We start from the raw sequence: 13,698 nt of genomic DNA on the forward strand, positions 1-13,698 counted from the left end.
GCTAGGCCGGCTGCAGCAGTGGCAGTAGGTGGGCTGGTAGTGGTTGGTATTCTTGCACATCTTCTAAGTGGGTGCCTGGTGTTTGTGTCCGTTGCCCAACCCTTGCTACACTACTGAAGAAAATGGAGCCAAGATTAAAATCGGTTTAATTTCCAAAACTGCTCAGTGTCACATGGCAAGTTTTTGGAAAAGACAGAAAAAGAGCTTAAGTTCTTGCAACGCACAGTCCTCTGCTCTAACTAGAGGTGCACCAAAACATCAGTCCAATATCGGATCGGCACTGATATAAAGAAAACTGGCTCAGAAATCAGCCCGATGTGGCTGTTAACAGTGGCGTACCGAATGGGGGGGTTTAGGGTGGGCCATGCCCATGGGTGCTGGCCTGTGGGGAGGGACCGCCGGCTGGGCCCTCCAGGGGGTACTCAGTCCCCCAGCAGCACTTCTGGTTTCGCTGCCGGCATTTCTGGGCTCGGCGATCAGCTGCTAGGGAAGATCAAGGCGCACGGAGTGAGGGAGGGTATGGGGCTGGGACAGGCGCTGCACAGCTGGGGTAGGTTGTGGGACAGAGCTGTGGCTCATCCAGGAGGCATGGGGGGGGTTTCCCACCTCTATGCGCACCCCAGGAGGGCATGGGGAGGGGAATGTGCCCCCCCAGATCTGTGCAGGGCAGGGTGGGCTGCTGCTGTGGGCTGGGATCAGACCTGTGCTGGGCTCATCCCGGTGAGGGCTGAGTCAGGCTGTGATCGGGGCGAGTGATAGCAGTGCTGGGAGGGGTGGTTGGGGTGGCTATGGTGAGCTTTGGGGTGGCTTCAGCCCCCTCCATAGCCCCCTCCCAGTGCCTCCACTGTCTGCCCCAAGTACAGCCCGGCCCAGCCCTGCCCCCCACCAGGAAGAGCCCAGTGCAGCCCTGGCCCCAGCCCCAGCCCACAGCAGCAGCCTGCCTGGCCCCATGCAGATCCAGGGGGAACATGTCCCCCCTCCATGCCCTCCTGGAGCGTGTGCAGCAGTGGGAGCCGCTCCACCCCCCCCGCTCCCCCAGACGAGCCATGGCTCTGTTCCCTGCCCCGCCCCACCCTGGCTGGGCAGTGCCTGCCCCAGCCCCTGCCCCAGCTCCACTCCCTCCCTCACCGCAAGGGCTTTTATCTGCCCCCCTACGCCCCTTCCCCCCCTTCCACCACAACACACTTACCAGCTGCATGCAGCAATCCATGCTGTATTGGAAATTGGATCAGTATCAGCCGATGCCTCCTTAAAAATCTGCTATCAGTATCGGCCTCAAAAATCTCTATCAGTGCACCCCTAGCTCTAACTATTATCTAGCACTGATTCTAGTCAAACAACAGAGTTATATGGAAGCCATGATTTCAGAATAGAATGCAACTGGTGGCCATTAGCTTTTAGATGCCATTAGATATGGGTTTTCCAACAGCAACAGGCATGACAAGCGAATGTAATTGAAAGGTGTTTGTTTACTCTCTTCCCTGTCTACATTTACAATCCAAACATCAATTCAAATCACTCAAATATTGCTCTTTATCAGACACAATGAAGAAAATATTAATTAAAAGCAAATACCTAAGCACATTGTTTTGAAAATTCAGCCCAAACCATGCGTTTGTGAACAATGCACATTAAAAAGTTAACATAAATCAAAAATACAATTATAAAACAGGCTATAAACAGGCTATAGATATGCTATCTTTTAAGCATACAAAATGTTATTTATTTTCTTGGTTGTAAAGTAGGATATTTCAACCAGATTACAACAAAATTACCACAGGATATTTCAAAAGAAATATTTAATACAAGAAAGTATTTTATAAAATTATATATACATTAGTTTAAAAATTCTGTAATGTAAACAGTAGCTTAACATGGGTTAAAATAATACAAAGACCTTATAGCTGTTTATAGGTTAATGTGTTATCTGAATACGGTATATACAAATATACCTCTTTAGAATTAACAGCATTGTGGCTACAGCTGTCCAACAAACACAGAAGGGAAATTCAGCTTCCTGAGCTGCCAAAAGGTTGGTCCCAGATAATAGGGTAATTAATTTTATCCAGTACTAGGGTTTCTTAGAAAGGCTTTCAAAATGTGAATTTCTTTTAAAGAGGTTTTTTTTTTCCCTTTAGATTAATTGTAATTGTATTTTAATTTTTTTTAGCATTTCAAGTTATCCAACATACACATGAAAAATCTCACCACCATAGTTAAACATTTATCATTGACATGGACATTGCTATTAAAATACCAATAAGTAACAACTTATTTCTCACTTGTGACTATATGGTAGATGTTTTTATACACCAAAGACTGATTAAGGTTCATGATGGAATAGCACTATATCAATATAAGTGATCAATTCCTCCTTAAACATTACAGTGAAACGCTTATATGTAAAGTCATGCTAATACTGATACAAAAAGCAAAATTGTTCTTATTAATTAGAGATTTGTATCGACAGCTTTATAGATGAAGTTTCATAAATAATATCAATTATGTGCAACAGGATCATAAAGTGATTTTTTTTAGCCTAGAACATTATCAAAATAAAAAAAATAAAAATTAAAGGATCATGCTATTGTGCCAGAGCAAAAAAAAAAAAGAACAAGGTTTACAGCATATCTAATTTCTTACTAAAAATGTAAAGAAATAACAGATCAATTGATATTTTTATTATCATTTTACTTTACATTGTTTCATGTAATAAAATGCTCTTTTTATGACAATGCACATCTTTAATACTACAAAAACCAATTAAATGCCCAAATAGCAGCAAATTAATATTGTGTTTTAGTAGGTCAAAAATAATGATATAAGGAAATGAGAAAGAGACAAGTTAATTTCTGTCACAAGCTGAGTTGATGGAGCTTGAACACACATCCATGAGAGACTCATTCAAGCACCAGAAGGAAGGTACTGTTCGTATAGCTCTCAAGGGAAAAGATCAGTTCTCATCAGAACTCTGATAATCCAGTTCACCCATGTGTCTGAAGCTCCCATTGGAAGAACAGAACACTGAAGTGAAATCTGAGAGCAGAATTTTCAGCATTCTTCTAAATAACTGTTCCACAGGTTTCCCAGGGTGTTTGGGTAGCAGTAAGTACATCCACAGGTAGTTTGAAGTTTCATGATGTAGCAGTCATAAGAATTTGTTTCAGAAATGTTTGAAATGGCATAAAATAGGGAAAAAAATTGACACAGTATAAGAAAATGATATCTGCTATATCAATTTAAAATGAAATTCTTGTAATCTGACTGCAATTTTATTTTGCCTGCTTATATACATTACCATCAGAGAAGTGTTAAAAGCTTCCAATCTATTTCAAATACTTATGTGTCTACAGTTTACAAAAGATGTAATCTCTTAAGATCTCCATTCAGTAATGTGTTATATTTTATTAATTTATTTAAAGATACTTTGGACAAATAAATATTAATTGGTCTAGAGATAGTGACCTAGTGGCTAAAAGGTGACATGTTCCATGCTCCTGCAGTCTTGGCAGGCCATGTATACAGGAAGTCTATGTGGCTACCAAGAAACATAACCCTGTAAGTATGACAATAGCTTAAAATAGAACCTGCCTCTTGTAGCAACTGGAGTATACTGGAATATACTTGTCTCCAGCTTCTTCAATATTCTTCTGTGCTTCTTCCTTGGTTGTTGTCACTTCTTCTCCTCAAGTAGAAGATAATGTCTGCCCTACCCCATCCCACCCCACTCCAACATGGGAACCAAGTTGCACTACTACCAGTCCCAACTTTGGCAGTACCCTCTGCGGCCAGACTCCATGCTAGTTCCTCGCCAGACCTGCATGACCTCACACACCAACTTCCTTCACATTAGGAAAACAAGCCAAGACAGAAGAAAACTGGGTCTGTATGGGTGTGTCTACACATGCACTTAAGTGCGACTGAATTTAATGCACATTAGGCAATTTTTGGCAGGTGTCTACACATGCAGGGACTTGGCACTAAAGTTAGTACACTTGGGCTCTTGTACACATGATGCCATTACCATGTACACATGACAAAAATGTCAGTGTGTGTGGCTTAATGGTGTCATGCTGTACACGTGCAGGAGTTTGGGGGGTTTTAAATGAGTTTGTATTGTTGCAAACTAAACTACATCCTAATGTAGCTTAGTTCACAATGTTGCAAATTGCAATGATGCAGATGTCAGCTCGTCCCCCAGCCACAGGACAGACAGGCAGGAAAGGATTAGGCTCCTAACCACTTCTGCCTTCAGCAAGTGCCTACTGAAGGTAGAAGCAGCGGGGGGCTTGATCCTTTTTTTTTTTTTTTTGGTGAAAACTGCCTGCCTCTCCCATGGCCAGGGGGTGTGCTGCTGGTGGACCAAATGGCCCCTGAGCTGCAGGGGGCCCTAGTCCTTGCCTCTGTGGTAGCAGCACCCCCTGGAGCCACCTAGGTGGGCTGCTAGTGGGCCAGGTGCTGCCCCAGCTCAGGGTCAGGGAAGAGTTGGATTGGGCCACATGCTGCCTCCAAGCTGGGGCAGCACTTGGCCCACTAGCAACCTACCCAGGCAGCCCCAGGGGGCGCCACCATCGAGGGAAGGACTGGGGCCCCCAGCAGCTCAGGGGCCACTCAGCCTTTCGGGAGCTAGCCCTCCAGCTGCAGGCAGACTCCACTGGGAAAAAAAAAGGATTAAGCTTCTCATCAAAAAAAAAAAGGATCGGCCCATTGCTGTAACAGTGATGAAAAATAAAACCCCTAAATTGAAATGGTGGGATTCAGTTAAAAACTCACCATTTTGATTTAGGGGACACAGAATGTAACCCTAAGGATTAAAACACCCTCACAGTGTACAGGTGCCCCCTGGCACTAAAGTTAGCACCAAGTCCCAGCAGCCCTACCATGTGTCTTTAGTGGCTGGGAAGACCTGGCACTAAAGTTAGTGCCGGGTCACACCTACATGTGCATTAATACACTATAACTAATTGTGCCTAAATTTGATACCTGCATTTGCAGGTGCAATTAGCTTAATTTCACCATTTTAATGTGCATTAAGGGTGCGTATGTGTGAACATGTGCCCGTAATGCGCATTAAATTAGGCTAATGCACATTAACACATCTTGTGTAGACGCGGCCTATGAGAAGTTCTTGGAGCCTGGCACCTATATTACACAGTGCCCCCAGTAGCAACTGAGGAACCTTGCAAATGAGCTATTACAAAGCTGGAATCCCAAAAGATTAAGAGTTTAATATTTTCTTTATCTAAATAGGATTGAGTCAGTGATACTTCAGGACCAACCTGCAAGGACTAGGACTTTTTAGATCCATGTCTGCATCTAAAATAACACTATGTAGATCTTCAGACTGGAAGTATTTGTAAGAAAATATCATCTTTCTAGATTGTTAATAAAAACTGACAGACATTAACATTACTTTATTCAATGCTCACTCTTAAATACATTTATTACTAGCGAGCTGTCCTGAGCCAGTCAATCCTATTAACATTTACATTTTTATTAATTACTGTGACTGTTAGGAATCAGATTTTTATACAAGAAAATGTTTATTTCAAAATGACAAACTCTGCCTTAGTGTATGCATCTTATTCTTGAGCTATAAGAACATTTACTGCCACTAGACCTTATCTCCAAATATTTGACATACTAATCCAATCACAGTAGTTTATGGCTTGTGGTACATTTGTAAAATGATACAATTTGCTTACAACTAACCTTCAAACAATATGTTTTGTAAACAGGACCAGCTTAGAAATTATTAATCCTGCTAACAATATGTGATTTAATAGACATGTCAAGTTAAGCCTTTGCTGCTGTGTCATTACGCTGCTGCACATAAACCTTGGAATTTTTTTAATGGGAAACTTGATTTGATACAGGATTTAAGTCAGTGCATTTATTTATTTATTTATTTATTTAGCATATGTGGTTTGGGCATATTGTTTCAGTGGAAACCGCATACACTAAATAAATAAATGCACTGACTTAAATCCTGTATCAAATCAGGTTTCCCATTAAAAAAGCCATTGCATTACCATCTCTATAATGAATGGCAGGGTTTCTAAGAAAATGAGATTCTTTAAAACTATAGTCAATGTTTATCAAATTTAAATTGATAAACAATCCTATTTGCAAAAGAAGTGAGACTGTCACCTACTTGCTGCTTCTTAGGAAGTTATTTATTTTGAATTTAATAGAAAAACAGCATTTATTAAATTTAAAAAAATACAAAACCCCTTTATTCAGGAAAGTTTACAGATTGCAGTCCCCAGATTAATTGAAGACTGGGGACTTTCGTTCCCTATGAGCAAAACAGGTACATGTTACAGCCAGGCAGTGTCATAGCCAGTCTTCTTCACTGTCCTACAAGCAGACCACAGTCCTGATGGAACAACCCTGGAGAAGACAAGGCCACATGAGTTTTACACTAACTGTACAGATCATCACATATGACTGTGTAGATGGTTTTTGTTAGTAGTGCTGTGCATGGCTCTCCACCAAGAGCTGGACTGACTCTACTACCTCATTCTTCACTGGTCATCGACAAGCAATTGCTAACAGCCACAAACAATCTGGGTTATATTTCAGAAAAAGCAGTGCTTAAAATTCAGAACTGCACATGATGCAATGTTACATGGTAAAATGCAAAAGTATTTTTACAGTATTTCTCAGCACTGAATACTTTTAAGTGGTTGGGCAAGATTTTCCAAAACATTTAAAAAGAATTAATATTCAGAGAATTAGTATTTATAGCAGTTATGAAAATTAGGCCTATTAGATAGAAAACAGGTCCTAGATGGAGTGTGATCAGATCTACCACAATATGTTACGGCACAACTAATCACACTCCAGGATATCTACTCCATGGATGTCTAACTGGTGCACATTTCTGGGAGCAGTGTGGGGCTAGGGCTGCAAGTGCAAGGTGAGGGGGAAGGAAGGGGGAAGTTTCAGCCTTCTTTTAAATAACTTCAGCCTTCCTGAACTTCAGCCTTTCTTTGCGCCTGCAAGGAAATCCTTTGTAGAGGGATTCCCCTGCAGGTATCCCCGCTGCACAGGGACTGTGTCTACATGCAGGGAATCCCCACTTGTAGGCAGGGGCCCTGAAGCCCTGACTTTCCCTGCTTACCCCTGGAGGGGATACATCTGGGTAAGCAGGGAAAACAAGGCAGGTATGCTCAAGGATTCAGGAGCCCAATCCTGTGTAGGAATTCTCAGGGCAGACAGAGACCACAGGCAGCTTCATGCTGTCCATGTTCTTCCATCATAAACAGACATAGGCCAGAATACAGTGTCCTAATTTATTACCACCTTCTGTTATGGCCACAAATATGAGCATCTGTGGTACACTAGAAGGCATAGATGTGTGCTTGCTTTCACTTTATGCCAACCTAAACATTTTTATGATGGCACAAAAGTGACGTCTGTTTCCATGTCTAAGGTGTTTCAACATGACAAATATTTAGGCATCCAAATGTACAAGACACATCAGAAAATCTTGGCTGGAACTTAACAAATCTACTCTGGTTCACTTTACTCATTTGAGTATTTTCACTGAGCTCAGTGTTACCCATGTGAGTAATGTGAGCAGTCTGTCTCTGAACATTTTTGTTAAGACTACAGGTTCAGTTACTGTCCATTCTTTTTATACTGTGTTACTTGTGAAATAAATCTACCCAACTATTTTCTTAAATTTTATTAAGAAATCAGATGAGAATAAGTGGGTTAATAACTGCAGCACGTTACAATATATCTCAAGTCACAAAATTAAAGTTCTATGCACATTGTAATCTTAGCATATATAGTTAACAGGGAATAATTTATATTCTGTAAATGAGTCCATTATTTTTTGCATTATCTATATTCATATATTAAAATGATGAGAGGCAAAATAAACAGGAGAGATAATTTAAGAGCCAAATATATATAGAGAGAGCAAATTTCCTGCAAATAACAAAAAAAGAAACAGTTTTAAAAATATGGATTGTATGTATTATTCTATGTTTAGCATGTGTGCCTCTGCTAAATTAATTTCCTTACCATTTGCAGCTTTCCAAAGAAGGGGGGGAAAGGCTGTACACTGCGAGCTATTTTTTGAAGTTTAGTAAGTCTTCATGTGGCAAATATACAAATCCAACTGCTCCACAAATGAATCTACGCAATGTAGATTTTCAGCTTAATCTATAATTCAATATCACTAGACAAAATTAGGTGCATAAATTACAGCTCACACTCCCATGACCATGTAAGGCTCCTATGACCTTTGAAAGAAATGGACTCTAAAAATGTTTTCAAAGGGGAACTTTCATTCATTGCTAAAATCTTTTTTTTATCAAAGACATACTTTAAATATCAGCAACGCATCAAATTAAGGAGTCTGGAGAACCTTGAGTCTATAGCCACCTTACATTTTTTTAAAAACAAACACGTACCCTACCATGTGCAGACATCAACATTAACTTGTCCCCTAATACAAGACAAGACTACTGGTCCTTCTGATAAGCTGTCCTTTGGGATTTTTTTTTATAAAGGAATACTTTTACTGATGTGAAAAAGATATTGCAGTAGCAGACAAAATTGCTAGTGATTGAGAAGCAAGATTTCATTTCTTTTACATTCTTCTTCTTTTGGCCTCATGATCTGAAATATCTGTCTGCAACTTTTTGCCATTTCCTATAATTCAGTGCAATGTACACAAGGTACATTTCAATATTACCATTACAGAACTCATTGATTACACTTAATCTCCAGTTCTGCAATCATTACATTAGTCTTTATTCAGCTGAGTAGTTCTATTGAAGTCAACAGACTACTTACGTAACAAACACAGAATAGGGGTCCCAGCTGGTTAGATTTTTAAATAAAGCTTTATATTGGGAAAAGTGCATTGATAATCAGTGGTTTATATTCCTGAAAGGAAAAATGTTTTTTTTTATGATTGCTAATGTGGACAGTGCAAAAACAAAATATACCGATTTATGGTAAGTACAGATTATCCAAACACTTTATGAGATGAGAGTTGTTGTGGTCTAAAGGAATGCCAAAATACAGTCATTAGAAAATCTAAATGTATATTGGTTAAGATTTTATACAGAAAAGAAGATAACTAAAGTGTAATTTACTGCCTACGGCAGTGCAGCTAATGGATGCTGAACTGGATTCCAGTTAATCCATATCAGGACTTCCATCACTTGTAACAATTAACCCCCCAGTTTTCTTACTTGCTCTCACAGAACCATTTCAGGTCACTTAGAGGTAACGGGTGACAGGCACTTTCATATGAAGCAATTCTTTGTAAGCATCATTTCAGGTCTTACAAAGCAGTGGTAAGAATGCCTGAACATCTGCTTATTTTAATGTAGAGAGATTGTTCTATAATACATCAAAAACAAATCAATAACAGAACATAGCCTGTTGTGAGAAAGCTCTACTTTGTACTGTGTTAATGCCATGTTTCCTTTTGCATTAAAGCTCTTGAACTGATTTGTTCAAGTTGTTTCATGTTGCCTCTTACCTTTCAACAAAAACAACATTTCATTAGAAAATTATGAGAATCTCTGATTTGGTAGAATTACTTTTCACAAGTGAGAGCACCTGGGAATATCTAATTAAACATATACAAAAAATTTTTTTTGTCTTCTACAATCCGCTGCCATTTACTTTCTCAAGTTTCTGAAACCCTCTTCTGTGCATCAAAGACTTTTAGTCGTTTTATTTCCAAAAAGTAATGGGCTAGGGAGGCTTTTGAAACACAACTTTCTGGCAAATACTGGGAATGTCTACACATTCATTAATGTGCTGTAATTATGGCACATTAAGCTTAGTCCCTGTAATTACAGGGACTAACTTAATACACCGTAATGGGCGCTACAGCACATTAGTACCAGTGCACACTTTTTTGTGACGCTAATGTGCAGTAGATTAATTGTACTGCGCATTAGCATGGATTTTGCCTGTCACACTACTGGGCAGTAGCATTAGTCTACCGTGCTTGAAGTGTTTCGTGCAGACTGAATAGTGATAAGTATAGTTGTGCTTGTAAGGAGAAAAAAAACCTCAGCATTTTCCTGACATGATGCTAACAGATCTCAGGAACATAAAAAGATGATATGAGGGTAGAAGAGAGAGATTCTACAAAACAAACAAAGGATTCATAGTAGCAGAGGAGAAGATAAGAGCAAAGGAAATATGTACTGCTTTACAAAACAAAGGAAATGTATATCAATTTGCTGAGGCTCTAGTGAGCAGCCCTCATATTCCTTTGGGAAATGACTGCTGCCTTCAAAAGTGACCTATCTGATCAGAATGATGAACCTTGGTATTGAGCATCTCTTTTCAGGAATTAACTTGAAGCACCTGTATTCTCCCAAGGAGCTTATATAATCAACAGTGCAGGATGGGAAGAAATCACAGGACTGTTTAAAGTACATGGTGCTGGTGTTCACAGTTATGAAGTCAGAGGTCACCACTTTGAGGCTCCAGGTTCCGTGGCTCTCTTTGATGGCTCCGTGATAGCTTTGGAAAGCGGGTAGTCACCCTCGAGCGACTGCCTTTATTTACTGGTTCTCCACCAGGTTGAATATCACTAGGAAAAAGAATAAACACAAGAACAAGTTCATTTTATATGAAAATTAGCCTGTCGCTGGTCTGAATATGGAAAAAGCAGATGTTATGAGAACCTGGCACATGGTTGCAAACTACAGTACACATCCTTAACTACATAGACTTGTATTATTTATACTGCTGTCTGGAATCTGAATTACAAGTGTGATCCTGTAAAATATGAGGACAAGTAGTATTTATGGGAGACTGCAATTCCAGCATTTTGAAGTGATAAACACAGGCAAACTGAGCAAGAGCTTGGATGATGCTTCAGTTCACATTCTTCTAATTATGGATGCATGTGAACTGAAGCATCATGTGATGAAGCACATTAGTAATACATCCCTGTTGGGAACTCTTGAGTCTGTTCTGACCAACAACAGACTGTGATCTTACATGAATGAGCTTTCTGAAAACAATTTACTCAGAGTAGTCTATATTCAACAACAAGCAGTAACAGAAGATTCTGCTGACCTAGATGCCATTGCTACAGAGTCCTTGGAAAACTACAGTAGGAAGAGATAACGTTGTACTTTTACCATGCTTTTAGAGGACACTACGGGTGTGTGCAGACGAGCATGGTCGTGCAGTATGTGGCGCCGCAGACATGTTTGCAGTATCACACACCACACAGTTTGGTGTTCTCTGTGCTACAAAGGCGCGCTACCTGAGCATGCACTGCACCATTTTTTTCCCCCCCAGGGGTCAAAAAAACCTGCACAAAAAAACCCACCAGTGCATCACATGCTTGGGCAGTGACAGCTGCTGAAAAGCAGAACCAGGCCACCTGGAGCCACACTCCACTGCCAGCCAGGCTCTGCGTGGCACAATCACCACAGCTGCAGCCCCAAGAGGCCCCCAGGACCCAGATAAGGCTGCTGGGTCTAGCACAGTGCTGGCCCCAGCATCCCCTACTGCCCCTGGGGTAACTTGCTGCAGCCAAAGCGTGCATGGCACGGGCATTCCCCAGGGACAAGTAGCTGCAATGCAATGTGCTCCACTCCTAGTTGTCCCTGGGGAATGAAACATTCACGCACATCTGCACGCACCCTACATGAGTACATTTGATACAACCCAACAAACATCACTTACTAGCATTTAGGAAAAAACAGGTACTTGTATCAACATTCAGTGTGAGTTGGAGAGTTGGTCTTCTGTAGTACTTGTTATTTTAGGTAAAAATTATATAGTTCTAAAGCAAATAATGAATTCACTCCCTTTTCTTTCCAGTATGACATTTACCTCTGCATAGGCAGATGTAAACTCAAGTCCCACTTCAGCAGTAATTTGAGGGGTTAATTAATGAGATCTAGTTAAACATGCCTTGTACAAGTCCTACATATAGGTGCATAATTAACTCTCAGAGGCAGAGTACTTTAGCAAGGTAAGACAATAGCATTTAATATTGGCGGTGGTAACCATTGGTTTTTAACTCTCATAAATACTAGGGGTGCACCAATAGAAATTTTTGGGGGCTGATACCGATAGCTGGTTTTAAAGGAGGCATGTCAGCCGATACCAATCCGATTTCTGATACCAGCCCAGCAGCTTGGAGAGCTGCTTGCAGCTAGTTAAGTCTGGTGTGGTGAAAAAGGAGTGGGGTGGGAAGGGGCATGGGCGGGGGGGGGGAGGGGGGCAGAGCAAGTCCCCTGTAGTGAGAGGGAGGAGTGGGGCTGGAGCAGGCGTGGGACAGAGCCACAGCTCATCTTGGGGGCATGGAGGGGGGCAGCTCCCACTGCTGCCCTCTGCTCATCTGGGAGCCACTCGTCCAGTAGCTTCCACTGCTGTTCCCACTGCTCATCCAGGATGGCATGGGGGTGGGGGTGACCCTAGATCAATGCAGGGTGGGGTGGGCTAGGTTCAGTGCTGCTCAGGGCTCTTCCTTGCCCACTCTGCCCTGCCCTGCGCAGTTCTGGGGCCACAAGCCCCATGCCCTCCCACACTAGCGGCAGGAGCCACCAGATGAGCGGGCGAGCACTGGACTGGTGGCTCCCAGATAAGCCGCCTCCCCACTCCCTGCACCTCCTGGATGAGCCACACCTTGGTCCCACGCCCACCCTGCCCTGGCTGGGCAGCACTTGCCCCACCATGCCCCTTCCCTCCCACCACACCAGACTTACCAGCTTCATGCAGCTCTCCAAGCTGCCAGACCATGTTCCTTGCTGCCTATATGCTGTGCTGCGGCTGCGTGCATGCACGGGCATTTATTGGCCAAATCAGGCTGATTTCCAAAACAATCAATTTTCTTTAAATCGGTGCTGATCCAATATCGGACGATGTATCAGTGCACCTCTAATAAATACTATTGTCAATATTCCTCAACATAATGGGAAAATAGCTGCAGGAAATACCCTGCCAAAGTGAACTGCAAAATTGTGAATGTTAGCAGAAAATGAAAATGCTTTTAAAACTAGAGTTCAGAGCTTCATAGTTGTGCAGTTTCTTAGTAAAATGGTTTGAAGCAGCCTTGGGTTTGGAAAAAGTCTTAAGTAAATATACTAATTTTAACTAAAGTTCACTAGAGCTCCTAATCCAGTACTTATTCTTTCTGTGCAACCAGAAATCCTTTACAGGGAAAAAAATGCATAACATTTTCATCAGTCATAATTCTTTTAGTAACACACTTGTTCCTCCTGTGTAATACCAAGATTTACTAATTGTACATTTATTTCTTTTCCTGCTTAGCAATAAAATCAAGCTTACTTTTTGGTAGCCAAAGACAAATAGATTTCCATTACCATACTCCTAGACTTTATGATTTTTATTTTGTAACACAGCAGTGCTACTTATGTAGCTGTGGGGAAGTCTGATAAATAACACTAAGTGCGTATGGGAAAGATCCTACTTTCTAAATCAACTTCAGTTTCAACTTCATTTTATTTATATTATTATATCTGTCAAAAGAGAGACTTTGGGGACTAGATTAAATGACCTTGTGAAGTCTCTTCCAGTCCTACGATGATATTACTATGATAGTATGACTATGACTATGATATTACTTATTATTTTCATGGTGAATATTTTTTAAAGCATGATGGGATTCTGATATGTGTAGGCAGAACATGGATGAGAGCTTCTTAAGATTTGTAAGTGGAATAA

At 41.1% G+C, this 13,698-nt stretch overlaps 1 protein-coding gene across 2 annotated transcripts in view; it reads right to left on the minus strand.

Annotated features, from left to right (window-relative positions):
• Positions 1-1,449: 1,449 nt before the first annotated feature.
• The window catches only part of SNX29 (sorting nexin 29), a 454,827-nt gene continuing 442,578 nt past the window's right edge, over positions 1,450-13,698 (minus strand). For both annotated transcript variants that reach the window (XM_059716635.1, XM_059716634.1), the window contains one exon: positions 1,450-10,582. In XM_059716635.1, coding sequence (XP_059572618.1) covers positions 10,453-10,582 — 130 coding nt within the window. In that variant the 3' untranslated portion in view covers positions 1,450-10,452. The remainder of the gene's footprint in view (positions 10,583-13,698) is intronic.

The sequence above is a fragment of the Alligator mississippiensis genome, chromosome 13 (genome assembly GCF_030867095.1).
Source record: "Alligator mississippiensis isolate rAllMis1 chromosome 13, rAllMis1, whole genome shotgun sequence".
In the NCBI taxonomy this organism is placed as follows: domain Eukaryota; kingdom Metazoa; phylum Chordata; order Crocodylia; family Alligatoridae; genus Alligator; species Alligator mississippiensis.